At 53.6% G+C, this 25,167-nt stretch overlaps 1 protein-coding gene across 1 annotated transcript in view; it reads right to left on the bottom strand.

The window, feature by feature from the left end:
• Positions 1-25,167, bottom strand: part of LOC140426773 (uncharacterized) — a 118,289-nt gene that overhangs the window by 77,333 nt on the left and 15,789 nt on the right. The window contains exons 4-7 of the mRNA XM_072511929.1: positions 23,237-23,374; positions 21,118-21,301; positions 16,919-17,009; positions 9,151-9,252 (exon numbers count right to left, since the gene is read on the bottom strand). Of these exons, the coding sequence (XP_072368030.1) occupies positions 9,151-9,252; positions 16,919-17,009; positions 21,118-21,301; positions 23,237-23,374 (515 nt within the window). The remainder of the gene's footprint in view (positions 1-9,150; positions 9,253-16,918; positions 17,010-21,117; positions 21,302-23,236; positions 23,375-25,167) is intronic.

Below are 25,167 nucleotides of genomic sequence, written 5' to 3'. Positions count from 1 at the left end.
ATTCAGAGCAACTGATGCTGAGGTTGCCAACAGTAACTGCTGCACTTCACGTTTAACTCCTGTGAGGACTGTTCATAGTTCATGTGGAAGCAACAACTGCAGTCTCACAAACAGAACTGTGACTTGCCCAATGATTGTTTCAACTGTGACAGTTGCTTATCTACAATGGACAGAGAGCCTTGCTCCTGGCAGTGTAAAGTCTTTGGAAAACTTCACCATTTTGTTCACATTTGTTGCTCATCAGTGAACTCAATGACAAAGAGGGTGCCACGTGTGCATACCCCAATAAAAGGGTGAGACTATAACAAAAGTAGAGGCATACAACCCTAAATATCAAGTTGAGTTCCCTTGCAGAAACTTGCAGCTCAGGAAACCTTTTAGTTCATCCTGTTTATGCTAGTTTTTTGAAAGAGCCACCCAATTACTCCCACTCTATTGCTCTTTCTCTGTAGATCTGCAGTTTATTTTCCTGTCCAACTATACATCAAATATGCTTTTGAGAAATTACGATCAGAAAGATTTACATTGTGTTCATGCCAGAAAATCAAATCTGTTTCCATTACATTTTCAGGAGTCACATTTCCCCAGGTGATAACATCGTTCTGTGTAAAAAAAAAATCCTCATCTCTCTCCATAGTGTTTCTGCAATGATCCTAAATCTGTGTCACTGAACTTCCCATGAATGTAAATAGTTTTTCCTTTTTGTCCCCCATCAAAGCCCCTCATAATTTTGAAGACTTCCACTTAATCTCATCATGGTCAGCCTGTGGGATCCACTACTACATAAGGTAGTTAAAGCCAAAACAGTCGGGTTAGATTCTCCCAAAAGGGAACAAATTCCCCCAGCGAGTGTTGTATAAGGGGCCTGAACGGGGAATGGGTGGCCGAGGACACACATAGCCCTGCTTTGTACAGTGTAGCGAGAGATCAAGATGCCATTTTTAAATGGAGTTCCAATCTTCAAGGCCCCCAAAACAATCCCCGGCCTCCCTCCCAGCCCCAACATGCTGTGGGAGGGTCCCCAGCCACCCCCACTGGGCATCCCAGTTCAATCACATGTGCACAATAAATTCCAACTTCGCACCCTGGCAGTGGCACATGCCAGCTGGCAGTGCCAGGCTGGTACCCTGGTGGCACTGCCAGGGCACCAGCCTGCCCAAAGGGCATGCAGCTGTGGGCCTCCGAATTCCCACGAGTGCCGTTCCGTCAGTTCCCAGTTTGTGGGGACCAGTTTTTTTTTCCAAAAATATACTTTATTCATAAAATCTATCATAAACATTAGAGAACATTTCAAATTGTCTTGACTGTACATTTCCATCAGAGTTACACATTCCCTTGACTTTCTTCCATTCAATTTTGATAACATTACACACATATCGCTCTTTACGTTACAATTCCTTCTCAAACATTTACATTGTCATGTTTCTTTTATACATTGGAGTGTTAATGACCCACACCGAGGGGGGTTTACTCTGTTACCCGCCCCTCGGTGTACATTTGCTGGTAAGACCTTACACAGTGGTCTTTCCCCATTGCGCCTTGGCGGCAGCTGCCCCAAGCTTGAGTGTGTCCCTCAGCACGTAGTCCTGGACCTTGCAATGTGCCAGTCTGCAACACTCGGTCGAGTACAGCTCTTTGTACTGGAAGATCAGCAAGTTTCGGGCAGACCAAAGAGCGTCTTTCACCGAGTTGATGACCTTCCAGCAGCAGTTGATGTTTGTCTCGGTGTGTGTCCCTGGAAACAGTCCGTAGAGCACAGAGTCCTGTGTCACAGAGCTGCTTGGGCTGAACCTTGACAAATACCACTGCATCTCTCTCCAGACCTTCTTTGCAAAGGCACATTCCACAAGGAGGTGTGTGACCATCTCATTTCCCCCACAGCCACTCTGAGGGCAGCGTGCAACTGCGCTGAGCCTTCGGGTGTACATGAAGACTCTGACGGGGAGGGCCCTTCTCACCACCAGGCAAGCTAGGTCTTGGTGCTTGTTTGTAAGTTCTGGTGATGAGACATTCTGTCAGAGTCATATACCAGTGCTGAACGGTGCTCACCGAGAATCTCTGAGGCGAAAGGGATGAATCCCAAAACTTAAGGTGCTTCAGGAATCTGCACATTAGAGTGAGACTTACTGTTTCATTCTAGTATGCAGATTAGCCAAAAAGTGATCCCGCCCACAATGGAATACGTTGGATTTCGCGAGGCGCAGCAAGCTGGGTAGATTCCGGGATGAAGTCTCCCGGCTTTCATCGGGCACGCTGCACCACGGCAAGCTGTTTTTCCAGCGCAGCATGGCCATTGGTTCATGACCTCTATGTTTTCAAGACACAGTTATGTAGAGCATTTGGGGTTAATGGGATCAAAGGATATGGGGGGAAGTGACTGACCTCTCCAATCTAGGAAAGTGTGCCTGCCCATCCACTCTATCCATAACCTTCAAAATCTTGCAGACCTTTATCAGGCCGCCCCTCAAGCTTCGTCATTCTAATGAAAACAGTCCAAGTCTATTCAACCTCTCCACATAGCTAACACTCTCCACACCAGGCTACATCCTGGTAAACCTCCTCTGCGCCCTCTCCAAAGCCTTCACATCATTCTGGTAGTGTGGCGACCAGAATTGTGCACAATATTCCAAGTGCAGCCTTACCAAGGTGCTTTACACTGCAGTATGACTTTTTATACTCGATGAAGGCAAACATTCCACATGCTTTCTTGACTAGCTTGTCCACTTGTGTTGCTACTTTCAAAAATCTGTGGACCTGTACACCCAGATCTCTCTGACTTTCTATATTCCTAAGAGATTTGCCATTTCCTGTATATTTCCTCACTATGTTAGACCGACCAAAATGCATTACCTCATATTTGTCCGGATTAAACTCCATTTGCTATTTCTCTGCCCAAATCTCCAACCTATGTGACCTTGACTTCATTAAATATGCATTGGGGGTTTGCGGCGTTTCATGCAAGGGGCCAGGTGGATGGCTTGCGGCCTGCTGTCTGGGTGCCATTTTTAAAAGGCTTGCAGACATTATTGATCCACCATTGAAGAAAGAAAATGGACCTCCATGAACATTCTGAACTTGGAAGGTGGATCCATTGACGTTGGCAGATCTGATAGATGTTCTGTGGTAGTCTGTGTAGAGGTATTACGGTACCTGGTAATGCTGGAACACCATTGGTAGACATTGTATGTTTCCTATTGGTCAAGCTGTATGGTAGCTCCGCCCTGCAAGGCGGGGTATAAGAGCCCGTGCCGCCCCAGCAGCCTTCATTCTGTACCTGAGCTGCTGGGGGTAACATCTAGCTTATTAAAGCCTTCAGTTGGACTACAACCTCGCTTTAGTGGTCATTAACATGCATCAATTTAATAAGCTAGATTTAAAAGGATGGAGTTCCAAATCAAGCCGGAGTGTCTGCAATTCAGCTACCATGCGGAGAACTCAGCGGCAATCTTCAAGCACTGGCTGGCGTGTTTTAAAGGATATCTCGGAACTGCCGAAAACACACCCACGGGAGAACAGAAAATACAAGTCCTGCACTCAGGGTGAGCCTGGAAATTTACACGCTCATCGAGGACGCGGAAGACTTCAATGCAGCAATAGAGCTGCTAAAAGGACATTATATTCGCCCGGTAAACCAGGTCTATGCCCGACATCTGCTAGCAACAAGGCGACAAATCCCTGGGGAACTCGCTGGAAGAATTCTACCGTACTCTCCTGGTGTTGGGGAGAAACTGCAGCTGCCCGCAAGTTTCAGCGAGCGACCACACAGAACTCTTGATCCGGGATGCTTTCGTGGCAGGTATGCTGTCCTCCCAAATCCGCCAGCGATTGCTGCAAAAAGACACCTTAGGCCTCAAGGAAGCACGGGCCCTTGCAGGCTCCCTGGACGTGGCCTCCAGAAACGCCCGCGCCTACGTTCCCGACCGCGCGGCAGCCCCCTGGGCAGCATGGAACCCCTCCGCAGCCGACCACGAGACATCCCCCATCCCCCCACAAGCTTGTGCTGCAAGGCGGCCTGACAACCCCAGGGGCCCCGCTGCTACATTTGCGGGCAGGCCAAGCACCCCCGGCAGCACTGCCCGGCCCGCGCATCCACCTGCAAGGGATGCGGTAAAAAGGGCCACTTCATGGTGATATGCCAGGCCCGTGCGGTCGCCGCAGTCTCCGGCAGCGAATGCGGACCGCCACCACAAACCTCTCCACGGTCCCCGTGCGACCAGCGGGCACCGCCATCTTCCTACTCCAGGGCCACATGCGGCCCCCAGGCGCCGCCATCATGTCCCGCAGACGCCATGTTCGATGGATGGGCGCCACCATTTTGTGCACCCCATGTGCGACCAATGGGAGCCGCCATCTTGGATGGACTCCCAGGACCCCAGCCCGGCTGACCGCACACCGCCCGAAGAGAACACTCAACTGCTGAGATTAGCCTCGGTGACCCTGGATCTCTCCCGGCCTCGAACACTCTCAACTGCTACAACAACAGTACTAATCAACGGGCATGAGACGTTCTGCTTAATCGACTCTGGGAACACGGAGAGCTTCATACACCCCGACACGGTAAGGCACTGTTCTCTCCTCGTCCACCCCGTTAATCAAAAGATCTCCCTGGCCTCCGGTTCCCACTCAGTAGAGATAACGAGGTTTTGTGTAGCAACCTCACAGTCCAGGGAAGGGAGTTTAAAAATTACCGACTCTACGCCCTTCCCCACCTCTGCGCGGCCACACTCCGAGGTTTAGATTTCCAGTGTAATCTCCAAAGTCTAACTTTCAAATTCGGCGGACCTATACCCACCTCACGGTCTGCGGCCTCGCGACCCTCAAGGTTGATCTGCCTTCCCTGTTTGCGAACCTCACCCCGGATTGCAAACCCGTCGCCACCAGGGGCAGACGGTACAGCGCCCAGGACCGGATCTTTATTAGGTCAGAGGTCCAAAGGCTACTGAGGGAAGGAGTCATTGAAGCTAGCTACAGTCCCTGGAGAGCTCAAGTAGTGGTGGTAAAGACTGGGGCGAAGCATAGGATGGTCAGCGACTACAGTCAGACCATCAACAGGTTTACGCAGCTGGACACGTACCCTCTCCCCCGCATATCAGACCTGGTAAACAGGATCGCGCATTACATGGTCTTCTCCACGGTGGATCTTAAGTTCGCCTACCACCAGCTCTCCATCCGCAATTGTGACCGTAAATACACTGCCTTCGAGGCAGATGGGCGGCTCTATCACTTCTTAAGCGTTCCCTTCGGTGTCACCAACGGGGTCTCGGTCTTCCAGCGCGAGATGGACCGAATGGTTGACTGGTACGGTTTACGAGCAACATTCCCGTATCTCGATAATGTCACCATCTGCGGCCACGACCAGCAGGAAGACGACACCAACCTCCGAAAATTCCTCCAGACCGCAAAGATCCTTAACCTTACATATAGCAAGGATAAATGGGTGTTTAGCACTGACCGCCTAGCCATCCTCGGCTATGTAGTGCGAAATGGAGTTATAGACCCCGACCCTGAACGCATGCACCCCGTTATGGAGTTCCCCCTCCCTCACTGCTCCAAGGCCCTGAAGCGCTGCCTAGGGTTTTTCAGTTACTATGCCCAGTGGGTCCCCAACCATGCGGACAAGGCCCGTCCCCTGATCCAATCCACAGCTTTTCCCCTGTCGATAGAGGCCCGCCAGGCCTTCAGCCACATCGAAGCAGACATTGCAAAGGCCACGATGCACGACATCAACGAGTCTCTCTCCTTCCAGGTCGAGAGCGACGCGTCTGACGTAGCTCTTGCGTCCACCCTCAACCAAGCGGGCAGGCCCATGGCCTTCTTCTCACGTACCCTCCATGCTTCCGAAATCCACCACTCCTCAGTCAAAAAGGAGGCCCAGGCAATAGTAGAAGCTGTGCGACATTGGAGGCATTACCTGGCCGGCAGGAGATTCACTCTCCTCACTGACCAACGGTCGGTTGCTTTCATGTTCGATAATGTACAGCGGGGCAAGATAAAAAACGATAAGATCTTGCGGTGGAAGATCGAACTCTCCACCTACAACTACGAGATCTTGTATCGTCCCGGGAAGCTAAACAAGCCTCCTGATGCTCTGTCCCGCGGCACATGTGCCAATGCACAAGTGGACCGCCTCCGAGCCCTCCACGAGGACTTCTGCCACCCAGGGGTCACTCACGTTTTCCACTTTATCAAGACCCACAACCTGCCCTACTCCATCGAGGAGGTCAGGACAGCCACCAGGGACTGCCAAATCTGCGCGGAGTGCAAACCGCACTTCTGCCGGCCAGCGAGTGCGCATCTGATAAAGTCTTCCCGTCCCTTTGAACGCCTCAGCATGGACTTCAAAGGCCCCCTCCCCTCCACCGACAGCAACATGTACTTCCTGAACGTGATTGACAAGTACTCCCGGTTCCCATTCGCCATCCCCTGCCCCGACATGACCGCAATCACCGTCATCAAGGCCCTCCATAGCATCTTTGCACTGTTCGGGTTCCCCGCTTAAATACATAGTGATAGGGGGTCCTCCTTTATGAGCGACGAACTGCGTCAATTCCTGCTCAGCAAGGGCATCGCCTCGAGCAGGATGACCAGTTACAATCCCCGGGGTAACGGACAGGTAGAGAGGGAGAATGGAACGGTCTGGAAGACCGTCCTACTGGCCCTACGGTCCAAGAATCTCCCAGTCTCCCACTGGCAGGAAGCCCTCCCGGATGCCCTCCATTCCATCCGGTCACTGCATTGTACCACAACCAACTAAACACCTCACGAACGCCTCCTTGTCTTCCCCAGGAAGTCCTCCTCTGGGACCTCGCTCCCGACCTGGCTGGCGCCTCCCGGACCCACTCTGCTCCGAAAACACGTGCGGGCGCACAAGTCGAACCCGTTGGTCGAGAGGGTCCACATTCTCCACGCTAACCCCCAGTACGCCTACGTGGCGTACCCCGACGGCGGACAAGATACGGTCTCCCTACGAGACCTGGCACCCGCCGGATCCCCACGCACATCCCAGCCACCTGTCCCACCCTCCACTCCACCAGTGCACCTTACAGGAGGATCAGTCCTTCCGCCGGCCCCGGCTAGGCCCCCCGACCAACCGACACACCACGCAGGCGATCCCTTCCCAGGTCAACCTTTTCCCCACCAGCGCCATCTAGGGGTGTCGAAGCTGCCACAGAGATCGAGGCCACGCCCCCGGAGTCAAAGACGCCTGAGCCTCCACCAGAGTCACCACCGAAGCTTCGATGATCACAGAGGACGACTAGGGCCCCCGATCGACTGATTGCTTCATTTTAAAGTGTATAGTTAATTATGAATTATAAATTGTAAATGGTAAATAGAATTGTAAATAGTTACAAAACGCTGTACGGAGGTATTACGGTACCTCCATAACTATAATTTCTACCACGTTACCATGTTGTATTATCAAGCCACCACCCCCGCCGGACTCTTTTTTAACAGGGGGTGAATGTGGTAGTCTGTGTAGAGGTATTACGGTACCTGGTAATGCTGGAACACCATTGGTAGACATTGTATGTTTCCTATTGGGCAAGCTGTATGGTAGCTCCGCCCTGCAAGGCGGGGTAAAAGAGCCCGTGCCGCCCCAGCAGCCTGCATTCTGTACCTGAGCTGCTGGGGGAAACATCTAGCTTATTAAAGCCTTCAGTTGGACTACAACCTCGCTTTAGTGGTCATTGATCGTGCATCATGCTCCCCACCACCATTGCTGTGGTGTTCTAGGGTCCATGGTTGCTGGTGGCCTCAATCCTGAACTCTAGAGGCAGCCCCAGGCCTTCTTCAGGTAAGTTCTGATGTGTACATATTTTGGTCTGGACATGTTCTGCATTTGTGTGTTTTCCTGCTGGCTTCATGGACGGTTGGGTGGTGGGGGAGTTTGGAGCAGATGATTTCAGTTGGGTCTTCACCGGTATCCCATTATCTGGAAGAAAATTAGCTTCACACTGGTCTTTGGCAGGAATGGCGACCTTCCATGGCAGGCGGGAGCCGAAGATCCCGCCGTCCTTTTACGCCAGTGTGAAACAAAATTTTGGAGCTCCCGCTGCATTGTCTCCCTGCCACCCCACGTCCGTTCCCCCCCTGGCAATAAGCTCATCCTGAAGGGGACATGGGAAAGTTCTGCCCTTTCTCAGCTGCAATAGACTCTTGTGCCCGTTTGGTATGAGAGTCCTGTTTCATATACTATATTTAGGGCACTGCAGGAATAGCCTTATCCATTTGCATTCCCCCACCCCATCCCCCCTGAAAAGTGTATCAATTCTGAAAACGTATGTACATATCACCTCATCAGAGTCACTTCCAAACCTTGCCAAAACACAATCGATATTTTGGGTGTAAAACACCAGCAAGGTAGGAAGACAAATATTGTGTGATGTCGAGCAAGTTCAAAATGGATCCTAGACAAGCTACTTCCCTTATACTAATGGCCATGCCATTCTCTCTAATTTTCTTATCACTTGATGTCCAGGTGGCTCTGGCAATAATCCATCACTTAATGACTGATGCCTGACAACAGGATGCTTTAATGAAGGAGAGAATGGTTCAGGAAAACACCTTTAATGACCAGCAAGTTTGTTTGCACATAACATACCAGCCTTTTTAACATATTTCCTAACTGCTTCATACATCCTTTTTCAGTAAAGGATTTTACTGGCATTGAGAGAGTTTTTGAAGCGTAATTTTTGCTGTCGTATATAAAATGAGCAACCAATTTGTGTAGAGGCCAATCCTACAAACAGCAATGAAGCAATTGCTTCATTGACTATTTTTCTTTGGTTGAGATATAAATATAATGCAATGGGTTCCTTTAGATCCATTTGAGAGGGCAGACAGGATCTTAATTTAGTGTCCCATCAGATGAACGGCATCTCCGACAGTGCAGCATTTGCTCAATACTGCACTGGAATGTCAGCCTAGGGTATAAGCTCAATGAAGTGATCTTGAACACACAACCTTCCAACTCATATTGCCCAACACCCCAGAAATTGATCCTTCATCTCCATTACCCTCTGGGAGCCCTTTTACTAAGCATGGACTTTAAGTGTAAAACACATGAGTGAACGGAGTGGGTGAGCCTTTCTGTTACCAACAGTGAACTGGAACAATGTTATGGCCTCTGCTTCAGGTACATTTACTCACTGTAAGCCAGGCACTCGGCGGGCTGCCTGCTTCGTAACACTGTGATACAGCCCATCTTGTTGTACTTCCACACCGTCACGTCTCTATGCTGCCTGCTGAAACCTGCCATGGAAAGAAGTGCAAAGATTAGAAAGTAATTTCGCAGTTTCCTTCTTACTCATCGCCCACTCTCAGGATGTTGACTCATTACAAGAGTACAGTTTCGCAGGAGGAGAAGGAAGCAAAGGCAGCTCACTAGTACCTCACCGAAGCAATGGTTCTTCAGATGTGTTGCCAGACAGTCAGTTTCACAGGCCAATGGAATACTGGCCAGTGCCAGATCCTGTCCACCCCTGATAGTCATATCAGCCCACTTTTTGGCAATGGCCTCCCACAAAGACTGGGTGCAGGGAGCCTATGCTGCTTCATTTTTCATCACCCAAGTCCTGATGCTCTGAGGTCAAAAGTAGCACCACATTGGCACCAATCAATGAGGGCACTTGGGATTTTTCTGATCTGTGTCAACATATAATTCATGTATAAAGAATATACCAACCAAGAGTGGGAATGCATCTTATTTTATCTATTTTTTTTATTACATATTTTTTAATGAAGATAATCTTTTCTTTCTGGACTAGCATGAATCAGTTGTAGCAACAGTTTCATTTCTGGTGTCCAATTTTAAGTTTCACTGCAGGACTTGAGCATGTAATCCAGGCTGACACTCCTGAAGAATCAGGAGAGTACGTCATTGTTGGAGGCACTGCCTCTCCGTTAAACTGAGGCCCTAGGCTGAATAATATGGGAGCAGGGCTGGTGGGGGGAGGAGGGGGTGGATGTCATGTTTCCATCTCCTGGTCTGTGGAGCCTTACTTTGGTGTCGACTTTCGGTCTTTTGACACATGAGTTTTTATGATGACCTGCCCACCAGATATTACTTTCCTGCCAGTTTTGGGTGGAGATGAGGGGCGTCATTCTCCGACCCCCCGCCGGGTCGGAGAATGGCCGTTGGCCGCCGTGAATCCCGCCCCCGCCCCCGCCGAAGTCTCCGAAGGGAGAAAAGTCGGCGGGGCGTTAATGGCGCCGCTGCCGCGGAGAATGTCACGGGCCTGCGCAAGGCAGCCGATTTTCGGCCTGCCGATATTCTCCCTTCCGGATGGGCCGAAGTCCCGTCGACGTGATGACCGTTCACGTCGACGTCAATCAAACCTCCTTTTCATCGGCGTGACCCGGTGCTCCAGGCTCACGCCGACCAGCGAGGAGGTGAGTGACGGCCTGGGGGGTTGGCTCTGGGCAGGAAATGGCGTGGCCGCAGACTGATTGCCTGAGAAGAGGTGTGTCTCGGCTTGTGTGTGTGTGCGGCGGGGGGGGGGGGGGGGTGGTTAGAGTAGGCTGGGCTCCGGGGGAGTGCCGGGAGGGGGTCCGTGCCGGGGTGGAGGTTGTGGAGGGGGTCCGTGCCGGGGTGGAGGTTGGGGGTTGTGGAGGGGGTCCGTGCCGGGGTGGAGGTTGGGGGGGGGGGGTCCGTGCTGGGGTGGAGGTTGGGGGTTGGGGAGGGGGTCCGTGCCGGGGTGGAGGTTGGGGGTTGTGGAGGGGGTCCGTGCCGGGGTGGAGGTTGTGGAGGGGGTCCGTGCCGGGGTGGAGGTTGGGGGTTGTGGAGGGGGTCCGTGCCGGGGTGGAGGTTGGGGGTTGGGGAGGGGGTCCGTGCCGGGGTGGAGGTTGGGGGGGGGTCCGTGCTGGGGTGGAGGTTGGGGCGGGGGGGGGTCCGTGCCGGGGTGGGTGATGGGAGGGCAAATGAGTTGGTCCACCTGGCCAGGTGCCAGCCTCCAACAGTTGGACCCATGCGGTCCATGCCACCTGGCTGGGGGGAGGAGGGGATATGGGCAATGATGACATGTCGTCGTTCCCCTCCCCCCCACCAGGTCGTCATGTTTTCAGATCATCCAGCGATGTTGGCCGCCGTGGTGGCAGCCGCTCATGTCTATGTTGCCCTGGATGAGGAGGAGGAGGAGGAGGAGGAGGAGGAGGAGCGTGCCAGAGAGGCGGCGCAGGCTGCCGCAGAGGGGCAGGCGGCAGCCGCCCAGGCTGGAGGGACACCTGACCGACAGGACGAGGAGGGGGAGGAGGACGTCGCGGCCCCACGGCAACGGAGGCACCCGAGGGCGCCCCGTGTGTACCGGCCCCGGCAGTCATACCAGGACCTCACGGACCGGGAATGCAGGAGGAGACTCCGGATGAGCCGGGAAACCGTGGCACACATCTGCCACCTGCTGGCACACCTGTCACCGCGTGGCACTGGCGGGGGACACCCTCTCCCCGTGTCCGTCAAGGTTACGGTGGCCCTGAACTTTTATGCAACGGGGTCATTCCAGGCACCGAGTGGGGACCTGTCCGGCATATCGCAGACATCGGTGCATCGGTGCATCCGGGCAGTGACAGATGCCCTTTATGCCATGGCGCACCGCTACATCCGCTTCCCCGTGGACCGGGCCAGCCAAGATGCCCGGGCCGTGGGCTTCTCTGCCATTGCCGGGTTCCCCATGGTCCAGGGCGCGATCGATGGGATGCACGTCGCCGTGCGGCCACCTGCAGATAACAGGGCCGTGTTCACTAATAGGAAGGGGACCTATTCGATGAACATACAGGTGGTCTGCGACCACCGCATGATGATCCTGCACGTCTGCGCCCGTTACCCAGGCAGTGTACACGACTCATTCGTGTTGTCGCGGTCATCCATCCCCGGCATGTACGAGGGACGCCATCCCCGGCTGAGGGGCTGGTTGCTGGGCGACAGGGGCTACCCATTGCGATCGTGGCTGATGACGCCTATACGGAGGCCACGCAATGAGGCGGAGAACCGCTACAATGATGCCCATGTAGCGACAAGGGGAGTGATCGAGAGGTGCTTTGGCGTGCTGAAGATGCGTTTCAGGTGCCTGGACCTCTCTGGGGGCGCCCTCCAGTATCGGTCAGATAGGGTCGGCCGCATCATTGTGGTGTGCTGCGTCCTGCACAACATAGCCCAGCAGAGGGGCGATGTGCCGCAGGCAGAGGAGGGCGGAGTGGAGGAGCAGCAGGAAGAGGCCCAGTCCTCCCCAGATGAGGGGGATGGGGGCAATGGTCAGGGCAGACGGGGTAGACACAGACGGGTGGCTGTCCACCGTTACCGGCTGGCCCAGCGGGCACGGGACAGACTGATAGACGCCCGCTTCACTGACTAGATGGGCGTGGGAATCGGGTAGTATGGCCACAGACCGCACACCATGACAACAGCCGACCACCCACACCCCCCACCCATCCATCCACCCAGCACCATCACCCCCCTCCCCAACCCCACACACCCCACCCGCATGCACACCACCCCCCCACTCCCAATTGCCGATCCACCGGCGGCACAACGGGCCGGGCTCACCCAGTTGCGGGTGGACGCGTGTCTATCGCAGGCCATGGAGAATGATGACAGCCCGCCTCCGATGAGCTCCTGGCTCTACATCGTTGGACTATGTCTGACCCATGGCCACAGTACCACCATCCACCCGGACCATCCCTGCATGCGGCTGTGATACTGCAGCGCACGGTCCCGTCCTCTGCCCGGGGGATGTTGATGGCGGCCCAGGGGGAAGGGGGCAGACTCACCTGGGGCTGAGGTAAGACCACCCCTCACACACACACTTGCGCTCAACGTACATGACACCCCCGCACACTTTGGACAGAGCATAAAGGCAGCTTCGGTAGGTGTAACATTGACTTTAATAACCAAAGGAGTTCATGCACGTGCCCTAGCGCCTAAAACTCATCTGTGCCCTGCACCCGTGCCAACTTACTCAGTGTCTAATTGTTTGGCCTTACGGGCCCTTTGACTACGTCTACGTGGTTCCCCAGACGGTACAGCAGAACTGGAGGTGGACTCCTGTGATTCCTGCCCTCTGACACTGGATCCCTTTGGCGGCCGTTTCCTGGGGCGTCCTGGCCTAGATGGGCCAGGCTGCGGCCCGGGCGACTGGGATGGCGAGCTGCCAGCCTGTCCTGCCCGTTGCCCACCCGATGCACCTGGGACGGAAGGGGGGGAGTCCGAGGTGTCGCGGTGTACCGGGACCTCCCCTACAGAGGGAGCCGGGATGGACCACACCACCTCCTCCTCCCTCGGGGTGCCCGATGGCCCCCAGGCCTCTACATGGGTGGGGGATGCGAACGGACTGGCCATCCGACGCGCCCCCGACATCTGGCGCTGCCAGTCCTGGAGGCCCGTGCTGGTATCGACAGGGGTCTGCAGGTTTGCAGCCATGGAGCCCAGGGGGTTGTCGAACCCTGTCTGCGACAGTGCGACGCCAGCTCGCACATGGCCACTGGCGCCGATGCCCTCAGCGATGGCCTGCTGAGACTGGGCCATGGCCTGCAGAGACTGGGCCATGGCCTGCAGAGACTGGGCTATGGCCTGCTGAGACTGGGCCATGGCCTGCTGAGACTGGGCTATGGCGTTGAGCGCCTCTGCCATCTGGCGCTGGCACTGGCTCATGGCCTCCTGTGAGAGGGCAGCCATTTCCTGGGCCACAGACGCCGCCTGCACGGAAGGCCCCAGGCCTCGCAAACCGTTCCCCATGTCTGACACCGTCGCACCCATTGCCTCCACCGCGGACGCCACCCGTGCGGTGTCAGCCTGGGTGGCACGCATGACCGGGACCACTCCCAGCTCCTGGACGCGGGTGGACTCCTCCACCTGCGACCGCAGCCGCCGCAAGCCACCCGTCACCCTATTCGCTCGTCTCCGTGTCGGTGGTTGCATCGGATCTATGTGTGGGTGTGGTAACTGCAGGAACCCGGGATCCATCTGGGCGGCAGATGTTCGCTTGGCCTGGGCTGCCCTCCGACCGCCCGGTCCCTCTGCTGCTCCTACCTCCACCTGCTGTACCGGGACGGCTGTGTTGTGCGCACCAGTGAGTGTACCAGACGCCTCATCACTAAAGTGCCCAACCGTGGTGAGTGTTTCTGCGATGGTGGAGGGTGTTGGTGACAGCAGTGGCGTTGTGTCGTGCTCTTCGTCCCACTCTGAGTCCATGGCACTTTGGGGTGGGGGTTCGTCTCCACCCATCCACTCTGAGTCACTGTCCGGTATTTCGTCTTCCCGGGTAGGGGTGTCCTGGGTAGTGCTGTCCCGGGTAGTGCTGTCCCGGGTAGGGGTGTCCTGGGTAGTGGTGTCCCGGGTAGGGGTGTCCTGGATAGTGGTGTCCTGGGTAGTGGTGTCCTGGCTCGGATGTGACGGGGGCCTGTGGCTGCCCCCCTCATCGCTGGGTGGTCGCTCCCGCACGTGACGGGGGTGTCGTCTCCCTGTTGCTCCAGGTCTCTCCGTCTCCCGTGGTCTCCGAGGGGCATCCTGCGGGCGTCGCATGCTGGAGGGTTCGGGTCTCTCCGTCTCCCGTGGTCTCCGAGGGGCATCCTGCGGGCGTCGCATGCTGGAGGGTTCGGGTCTCTCCGTCTCCCGTGGTCTCCGAGGGGCATCCTGCGGGCGTCGCATGCTGGAGGGTTCGGGTCTCTCCGTCTCCCGTGGTCTCCGAGGGGCATCCTGCGGGCGTCGCATGCTGGAGGGTTCGGGTCTCTCCGTCTCCCGTGGTCTCCGAGGGGCATCCTGCGGGCGGTCTGCATCTGCGGGGATGGGTGCCTGGACGTTTGGTCCTGCGATACACAATGAAGCATGCATGGTTAGACATCAGGCAGTGATCAGGTGATACGGGAGAGGGGGATATAGGGGAGGGGGGATATGGGGACGGGCTGTTGGTGGCTCACTTGCTCGTGGGGCCCCGACCTCTGCATCAGCAACCTCCCGGTCGTCAGGTCCGCCAGCCAGTTCCAGGGCCCTTTCCTCGTGTACGGTCAGTGGCCTCTCATCAGCGGGCCCTCCTCCAGTCCTCACATGCTCCCTATTGTTGTGTGCGCGCTTCTCCTGGGGGGGGGGGGGGGGGTGGTGGCAGGGGTAAAAGGCAACAGTGTTAGGCAGGTATATGAATGCACGCCATCGGTTGCGCGTGCATTGCAGAGGTTAAGGTTAGGGCTGGATTCACTTGGGGATATGGGGGATATGGGGGAGGGGGGATATGGGGGAGGGGGGATATGGGGGATATGGGGGAGGGGGGATATGGGGGATATGGGGGAGGGGGGATATGGGGGATATGGGGGAGGGGGGATATGGGGGAGGGGGGAATATGGGGGATATGTGGGAGGGGGGATATGGGGGAGGGGGGATATGGGGGAGGGGGGGATATGGGGGAGGGGGGAATATGGGGGATATGTGGGAGGGGGGATATGGGGGAGGGGGGATATGGGGGAGGGGGGGATATGGGGGAGGGGGGATATGGGGGATATGGGGGAGGGGGGATATGGGGGAGGGTGGATATGTGGGAGGGGGGGATATGGGGGAGGGGGGATATGGGGGAGGGGGGATATGGGGATATGGGGGAGGGGGGAATATGGGGGATATGTGGGAGGGGGGATATGGGGGAGGGGGGATATGGGGGAGGGGGGGATATGGGGGAGGGGGGATATGGGGGATATGGGGGAGGGGGGATATGGGGGATATGGGGGAGGGGGGATATGGGGGATATGGGGGAGGGGGGATATGGGGGAGGGGGGAATATGGGGGATATGGGGGAGGGGGGATATGGGGGATATGGGGGAGGGGGGATATGGGGGAGGGGGGAATATGGGGGATATGTGGGAGGGGGGATATGGGGGAGGGGGGATATGGGGGAGGGGGGGATATGGGGGAGGGGGGATATGGGGGATATGGGGGAGGGGGGATATGGGGGAGGGTGGATATGTGGGAGGGGGGGATATGGGGGAGGGGGGATATGGGGGAGGGGGGATATGGGGATATGGGGGAGGGGGGAATATGGGGGATATGGGGGAGGGGGGGATATGGGGGAGGGGGGAATATGGGGGATATGGGGGAGGGGGGATATGGGGGATATGGGGGAGGGGGGGATTTGGGGGAGAGGGGATATGGGGGATATGGGGGACGCTCACCCTGCCTGCTCTGACGAGGTCGTTCACCTTCTTGTGGCACTGGGTGCCTGTCCGTGGTGTCAGGGCCACAGCGGTGACGGCCTCTGCCACCTCCCTCCACAGACGCCGGCTGTGGCGTGGGGCAACTCTGCGGCCGTGCCCGGGATACAGGGCGTCCCTCCTCTGCTCCACCGCATCCAGGAGCGCCTCCACATCGCGTGACTCGAACCTCGGGGCTGAGCGACGGCCAGCCATCAAGTCGGGTGTTGCGGTCGGCTGTTCCGGTCGGGTGGGGGGGGAGCTGCGCGGCCTTATGAGCCGTCACGCCGTGCAGCGCGTATGACGCTGCACGGCGTGAACCACTGCGCAAGCGCGGATCCCGTTACGTCGCTGCTAGCCCATTTCGGGCCGCAGACTATCGGCCCATTTTTATGACGTGACGCAAGTGGGATTTGCGCCGTTTTTTGCGCCGATCGGCGGAGTTTCCGCCGATAACGGAGAATTTCGCCCCAGGTCCCTGAATTAAATTTAAAATCATGGGGCTGAAATCTGGGCCCCTGTGAGTGGATTTACTTTCAGCCTGAAAGCCAGCCTTCAGTGTCAGCACCAAGAACTGCAGGTAGAGAGAGGGAGAAATTTACCTCAGTATACCCTAATATTCTGACACTACAAAAGGTTATTTTGAGAATCAGTCCCCTGAAAAATATTCAAGGAGACAGTTCTTACCCCTCTCAGAAGAACAAGGAAGCATCGCTGGCAAAATAATTGAAGAAAGTTTGATGATGTAAGTTCTTACCTATCACGTGATTGGTTTCAGGGATACAAAGCAGTTGATGCAACGGTTGTCCAGTCCGGTGTGTTTGGAAAGTTTCGACAGACTCCGAAACCTGGAAAATAAATGTGGGATAATAATCAGGGATCGAGCTAAAGAGGGGACAGACATATTCAAGCAATAAGATCTGGCTGCTGTCAGACGGAAAGCCAGTTAGCAAAGGAAACAATGGAGTAGTGGTGGGCAGCATGCGGCAGTATTACATTTTTGGAAAGGCTGAAGAGTAGATTCACTAAAACTATAAGAAGGATAAAGGTCTCCAGTTATGTGCAAATGTTCTCCTTCGAGGATTGTCCTTCACTGTTAAGGAATTGGGAAACAAATAAGGACAGGAGGCTGATTCTCTATCAGCTATTCTGTTCTACCTCCCAAACTGAGGGTTCAATTCAGCGACCGCGTTGCCGCGTCGGGTGAATTCCGGGACAGCCCCAAATCGGGCTTTGTGGGGGCCGATTGCAGGTCACCTGACTCGCTCTGCCTGGCACGATCCTGATCTCGCCTTCGCTAATCGTGAACCAGATCTGCATAATTAAATGAATCATTAGGTTCATTTAAATACCCAGTCGCCGCTTTCACCCAGTGCCCGTGAGTCCATGGCTGCTCCTGCGAGACCTCGCCAGGGCTCCATTTAGCATTAGTTTTCACAAACATGGACCAGGCGAGTCAGTACCTTGGTGGTCTCGCTGGCCATTAGGGACCCCCAGGTGGTTGTGGAAAGGGCAGGATAGTACCCTCACACTCCCTCTGGCATCCAGGCACCTGATACTGCCAGCCTGACACTGGATGTGCCATACAGACACCCTGGCAGTGTCAGTGTCCCCAAGTGCCAGGGCCCGGCGAACCATTCCCATTTGAGGGGGCATGAGGGGCGATCCAGGGGCCTCAACAAGGTTGGGGGGGGGGGGGGATGAAGGAGGCGTCCATCAAGCAGAGGGATGGGGTGGCGAAAGGGCAGGGTCGAGATCAAGGCTGCCATTCAAAATGACGCACTGATCTGCAAGGAACCATTCCTGCTGATGAGATCGACGTGCCAGCAGGAACTCGACTAAACTGTGGCCTTGGCGGGGAGAAACACCCCGAGGCCAAAAAAACACACCAATCTGCCAATGAATAGCAGGATGATTCTCAGCGCTGCAGCCACTGAGAAGCACCCTGCCAAACGCACCCAAAAGCGGACTTGAATTTTTGTCCACTGAATCGTACCCTGGGCGGGATTCTCCCATCCCACGGCAGAGTGTCCACGCCATCCTAAACCCATCGCGTTTTACGGCGGCATGAACGGGCTGCTCCCACGTCTAATTCTGGCCCCTACAGGGGGTCAGCACGGCGCTGGAGCGGTTTGCACTGCTCCAGCTGCAGATCCCGGTGTGAACTGTGCATGCGCAGTTGCACCAGCGCCAACGAGGACATGCGCAGTGACACCGGTGCCAACGCGCGCATGTGCAGTGGCCTCCTTCAACGCGCCGGCCCCGACGCAACATGGCACAGGACTACAGGGGCTGGCGCTTAGGAAAGGAGGCCCCAGCCACAGAAGCCGGCCCGCCGATTGGTGGGCCCCGATTGCGGGCCAGGCCACATCGGAGGCCCCCCCGGGTCGGACCCCTCCTGCCCCCCAAAAGGTCGCCACCCGACCCTTACACGCTGAGGTCCCGCCGACCCAGAGCAGGCTAGAATGGCGCCGGTGGGACTCGGCTCTTTTTTTACGGCCGCTCGGCCCACTCAGGCCGGAGAATCGGTGGGCCGGCTGCGAAGAGCGGCCTGCGACCGGCGCCGGGCCAACCACACCAGCGGCGTGGCGCGATTCGTGCGGCCTGCCGGCGATTCTCCAACCCAGCGCAGGATCGGAGAATCCCACTCCCTGAATTTCATTCCCGCAGTTCCTTGCCGATTTAAAATGTAAGAACTGGTCAGAGGCTGGGAATTGTGCGGTGAGTAACTCACCCACTGACTCCGCAAAGCCCGTCCATTATCTACAAATCCAAATCATGAGTGTGGTGGAGTGCTCTTCACTTTCCTGCAAACATACATATTAGGAGCAGCAGTAGGCCACTCAGCCCCTCGAGCATGTTCCACCATTCAATAAGATCATTGCTGATCTGATTGTAAGTTCAACCCAGCATACCTGCCTACCCCAATATCCTTTCACCCCCTTGTTAATCAATGAGTTATCTCACTCTGCTTTAAATAATTTAATCGCCTGGAAGAGTGCAGCTCCAACAACACTGAAGAAGCTCAACACCATCCAGGACAAAGCAGCATTCTATCCTCTACTTTCAGCATTCACTCCCTCTGGCACTGACGCACAGTGACAGCAGTGTGCACCATTTAAAGGATGTACTGCAGCAACTTGCCAAGCTTCGTTCGACAGCACCTTCCAGATCCATGACCTCTACCATTTAGAAGGACAAAGTCAGCAGATGTATGGGAACACCACCACCTGCAATACACATACTAGACTGACTTGGAAATATATCACCATTCCTTCATTGTCACTGGGTAAGAGTCCTGGAACAACCTACCTGACAGTACTGTGAGTGTACCTACATCATAGAAACTACAGCGGTTCGAGAGTGTGGCTCACTACCACCTTCTCAAGGACAATTAGGGATGGACAACAATAGCTGGCATAGCCAGCAGTGCTCACATCCTATGAAATATATATTTTTTTATATTAGTAACTCCCCCCCCCCTCCCCCCCCCCCACCCCCACCCCCCGACATTTCCCACATTTTTATAACTAATAACCTACAAAGAGAATTGAAAATGAGAAAAATAGGGCAGGATTCTCCGGTACAACATGCGTATGGATCGCGGCCGCACGACATTTGTTGGTGGCCATTTTCTCTTTTCCCGACACTTGTCAATGGGATCTCCCATTGTAATCACCCCACTTTGCCAGGAAACCTGTGTGCAGGGGTGCGCTGCCAGCAGGAAAAGAGAATCACAATCACCGTAGAATTCCGGCCTATCCCTTCAATGCTTCCTATGGTTTTGCTCCCTCATTGGCCCCAGCAGAGATTAATCTTACATTCTTGGATAATCCTGGAGTACTGATAGCCCAGTTGAAAAGCCAATTCAATTGTGTGGATTTTGTTCAAATTCCACTGCTGATCTAGGCAGCCTCTTCAGTGCTGTACTGAGAAAATGCTGCACTGTTGGAGGTGCTGTCTTTTGGATGAGATGTTCAACTGAGCCCAGTCTGCCTGTTGAAGATTCTGTGGCACTATATCAAAGAAGAGTGTTGGAAGTTCTCCCCTGTGCCTGGCCAAATTGGTTGCTGCATTTAACTGCATAACAACTGCATCAAACACTTAATTAATTATGAAATTCGTTTTGGATATCGTAAGGATCTCAAAGAGTCCTAGAGCTCCGCAGCATAGAAAAAACCCTTCAGCCCATTGCGTCTGCGTGGTCAAAAACAACCACTTAACCATTCTAATCCCATTTCCCAGCACTTGGCCCATAGCCTTATATGTCTTGGCATCACAAGGACACATCTAAATACTTCTTAAATGTTATGAGGGTCCCTGCCTCCACCCTTTCAGGCAATGGGTTCCAGACTCCCACCTCCCTCTGGGTGAAAAAGCTTTTCTTCACATCCCCTCTAAACCTCCTGCCCCTTACCATAAGTCTATGCCATCTGGTCATTGATCAATCCACCAAGGGCAAAAGTATCTTCCGGTCTACTCTATCTATGCCCCTCATAGTTTTATTCATCTCAATCATGTTCCCCCTCAGTCTCCTTTGCTCCAAGGGAAACAACCCAGTCTATCCAATCTCTCTTCATAGCTAAATCTCTCTAGCCCAGGCAACATCCTGGTCAATGTCCTCTGCACCCTTTCATCAGGGTGCCATATAATTGCAAGACTTTGCTTTCTTCCTGCATGTGGACATTGAAGGAAGGGCGTATGAGGTTTGGTTGTAATGCTGCCACAGTTGAATAGCTTGCTCAGATTCACTGCCTCGACTGTTGAGTGAGGATTGGATGGTCTCTGACAACCCAGTGGGAGCCTGCTCCTGCAGCCCGAGAGGAGCAATGGGAGATAGTTGGTGAATAAAATAAACCGTGGTAGCCCCATCCTAGGAAATTGTCCGCCAAGCCCCTTAATTATTTCAATCGTGGGTGTGGGTCGTGGGATGGGGAGGGTAGCAGGGGCACTTACCATTTCTCCCGAGCTTGGATCAAAGATGGACGGAGCCAGGACACCACAGCAGATCCAGACAGAATTCACACAGGGCACAAAGCAGAGGCTGCTTATAAACCTGGTGAAGTAAGGGAGCTTCATGATCAGCTGTCCATCCTGCGACCAGACCTTCACACTTTTATCAAAGGAGCCGGTCATCAGCCTGGATTGGGTTGAGGGTGAGAGTTTGTCAAAATTGAAGGCTAATATCTCTGTGGGCAACATTGTAAGGTTAATCCAAATAACATCATCCCTTCCAGCATACTAATAACCTGATGGAAATTCTCACCTCAATCAACCGTCCTCCTTCCTCCAAATTTTTTAAAAGTTTTGCGAAATGGGTACTTCTGACAAGGCAGGTATTACGTGTGCCCATTCTTATGCTGGTGAACCTTCTTAAACTTCTGCGATCCATGGGGTGATAATGAGGGAATTCCAGAATGTCAACCAGTGACCATGAAGTATTTGTTTGAGAGACAAGTTTGTTGTCCTCAATCGATGATTGTCAGAGACAAGTAAGTACTGTCTACACTTGATCCTTCGCCCGCAGAATTTTACATTCCCCTGCTGGTGGGTTTTGTATGGGATGGGGGAGGGTGGGGGTGGGGGTGATCATAAAACTTCTCAGATGGCCTTTCAACCAGGTTCCCACCCACCCTGACTTAGACTGACCCACCCACCCTTGCATCAATTGAGGACTTTAAGTGGCCAACTATTAACCACTTCAGAGCCATTTCCTGAGAATTCAGAGCCAGCCTCAATTCTCAGCCAGGCAGGAGAAGCCCAGGGTCAGGAGGGATGCCTGAAAATGAACTATGTGCAGACATCAGCTGGAAGGGGGAAGTGGTAGGGTGGGAGCACCTCCATCAGCAGCCAGCTTTTATCATCGAGCGCTCCCATCCAACAAGTCTGACCCCTGTGGGGGGCTCCCTCACCCCACCGACTTCTCTACCAACACTCACAGCCCCCTTTGACTGCTCCTCTGGGCATCACATCCCCTTTCCACACTGAGAACCCCACAGTGACTTGATCGTGGATTCCCCATAGTTTGAACAAGGGGACCGCTTGCAGTCCCAGTCCTGTCCACTACAGTTTCTGGTGTTACAGGGATGAGAGAACTGCCAGCCAATCCGATTGATTGTCAGCTCTTTGAGGTGGGACTTCCTCCCAAGTGAGGGGCAGAAGTCTCATATCCAGCCAATTAACACTTGTTGGAGAGTTAAATAGTTGTGGGGCAGGGTGGGGATGTGTTGTCTGTTGTCTCCTCATATGGTGGGAGGTGAAACTTTGTCGTTCTTAAAATCCTCCATGTTTGAGAATCATAGAATCCCTACAGTGCAGAAGGAAGCCATTCAGTCCATCGATTTTGTATCTACCCACTGAAAGAACACCTTACCTAGGCCCACTCCCCCACCCTATCTCTGTAACCCAGTAACCCCACCTAACCTTTGGACACAAAGGGACAATTTAGCTTGGCCAATCTACTTAACCTGCACATCTTTGGACTGTGGGAGAAAACCATAGAACCCGGAGGAAACCCACGCAGACACTGGGAGAAAGTGCAAACTCAACACAGTCACCAAAGGCTGGAATTGAACCCTGGTCCTTGGCGCTGTGAGGAGCAGTGCTAACCACTGAGCCACCGTACACAATTTATGGTAAGTTCACTATGGAGTACCTTTTTTCTCCTGTATTAGTAAATATCGGACATTGAACACTGTTATTGTATGGCCTTTACTAAGATGTTGGATGGTGCACTTTGGCTCTTTTATGAGTATGTGCTCCTTGCCTGTCATAGTCGAGACTTGCAATGTGGTTTAGCACGTGAAAATCAGGCACTGCGCAGCCATGTTTCTGGACCCAAGTGTCTGTTTTGTAAGGCATTCCAAAAAATATGGGTGGGATTCTGCCCTACCCGGCGGGGCAGGCCGTACCGGCGGCGAGGAGTGGCGTGAACCACTCCGGCATTGGGCCGCCCGGAAGATGCGGAATCCTCGGGGTAGGGGCAGGGGGGGGTCAGAGAATCATGCCCTCTATATTTATAATCAGCAGGCACCCTCTGCCATACTCGTCAGAAAGATTTCACTGCAGCTTTTACCTCGTGCTCTCGTATTCACGGACAATCATCAGATTTGTGATTCCTGCATCGTGAGCATTGTGGTTGCAGTTGACAACCTGTAGGGTTTTGCTGTTCGGATATGAGCTGGTGTTATAGATGATGAGTTTCTTGTCGTACCTGCTCAAACAAGGGGAGAGGAAATATTTGTCAGTCCAAGAGTGAAAATAAACACTTTTATTTGAGATATCCACCCCAGTCTTAGTGCCGCTTTCAGCTCCCCCCAGCTTATTTTTAGCTCTGTAGGGTGAGTGGTGTAGCACAGGAACAGGAGGAAGCCATTCAGTTCCACTATCCCATTCTGCCATTCAATCAGATGAGATGATCTGGGCCTTTCCTCCATTTACCTGTTTTTCTCCAACTCACTCAATATTCTTACCTGTCAAAAATCTATTATTGTCTCAGGATTGAAAGTTCCCACTGAACCCGGCCACCCATAATCTTTTGTGGGAGTTTGCAACAAATTTCCACGGACCTTTGTGTGTAAGAGTGCTTCATCACATCAATCCAGAATGGCCAAGCTGTACTTGAAGAATACGTTCCATTGTTCCTGACTCCCCCGCCAGAGGAATTCGCTTCTCTGTACTTTATTTTAACATTCTAAACACTCCAAGCAGATTAACCCTGGTGAAAAGATGCGATTTAAATTCTTTTTTTAAGTTCTTTCTTTTGATTGCGCCTGCTTTAAGGGTTTTTAACATTTATCTATTAACTTCCTTTGCCTGACTTCTGAACATCATTCACCCTCCCCTCAGAGTCCCATTTCACAATGATTATCGCAATATATCTTCACACTTAAGATGGATGGCACAGGAGCACAGTGGTTAGCACAGTTGCTTCACAGTGCCAGGGTCCCAGGTTCGATTCCCGGCTTGGGCCATTGTCTGTGCTGAATCTGCATGTTCTCACTGTGTCTGCATGGGTTTCCTCCGGGTGCTCTGGTTTCCTCCCAAAAGTCCTGAAAGACATGCTTGTTAGGTGAATTGGACATTCTGAATTCTCCCTCTGCGTAACCGAATAGGTACGGTAGTGTGGCAACCAGGGGATTTTCACAGTAACTTCATTGCAGTGTTAATGTAAGCCTATTTGTGCCAATAATCAAGATTATTATTATTAAGCCTCTGCTGTTAGTTCTGTACTGTCTGTCGAGCAATTGGTTGATGGTTATGTTAACGAGACCTTAATGACATCAGTGGTGTAGCAGTGGCATCAGGGGTCACATGACCAAGAGACTCCAAGAGAATAGACTGTGCCCCTGAAACCATGAAGCCAGGTAAAGATTGTACATAAGATGTTTTAGCAAAACTATGCCACCTATCTCAAGTCACTTGTGGATGAAGCTAAAACTCTAGAAAACATTGTGACAGAGCTTGAGGCCTCTGAAACTGAGGCCACAGATTGGTGATCCACGAGTGAAAGCCTAGAATAGATTGACTTCAGAAGATCGAAATGGAAAAGTAGCGAAGTGAGGGACAGTGAGACACACGCAATGTCAATAGCTACTGACCAGTCAGTACCCCACCCACATCCTTTCCAACTCATCGAGGATCAACAACAGGACAAAAATGGGACTTTTGGAAGAGACAGTTCAAAGGATACTGGACAACCTCATGTTTACATGGAAAAACTTTTATATGCAGTGGGAGACATAGCTGATGAGGCCCTGGGCCGACAAAGCAGCGAAGCAAGGCGTTTGATAAGTATTTTAGCACTAAAAACATGTAACTTTAGAAAGAGTAAGTTCAACCAGAGGAGCCAGTGGCTGGGCACCTCCATTGATTCCTCTAGCAATGATTGTGTATCAATTGCCTCGTACTTGCTGTTACAGAGCCTCAAAACATGAGTTAATCCTCAATTCATGGTCGGTGGGATCAATGACGTGCTGATGAATCTCTTGCAATCCAAAAGGTGAT

Source organism: Scyliorhinus torazame, chromosome 7 (genome assembly GCF_047496885.1).
Source record: "Scyliorhinus torazame isolate Kashiwa2021f chromosome 7, sScyTor2.1, whole genome shotgun sequence".
NCBI classification, from domain to species: domain Eukaryota; kingdom Metazoa; phylum Chordata; class Chondrichthyes; order Carcharhiniformes; family Scyliorhinidae; genus Scyliorhinus; species Scyliorhinus torazame.
This window is presented reverse-complemented; position numbering and strand designations above follow the sequence as displayed.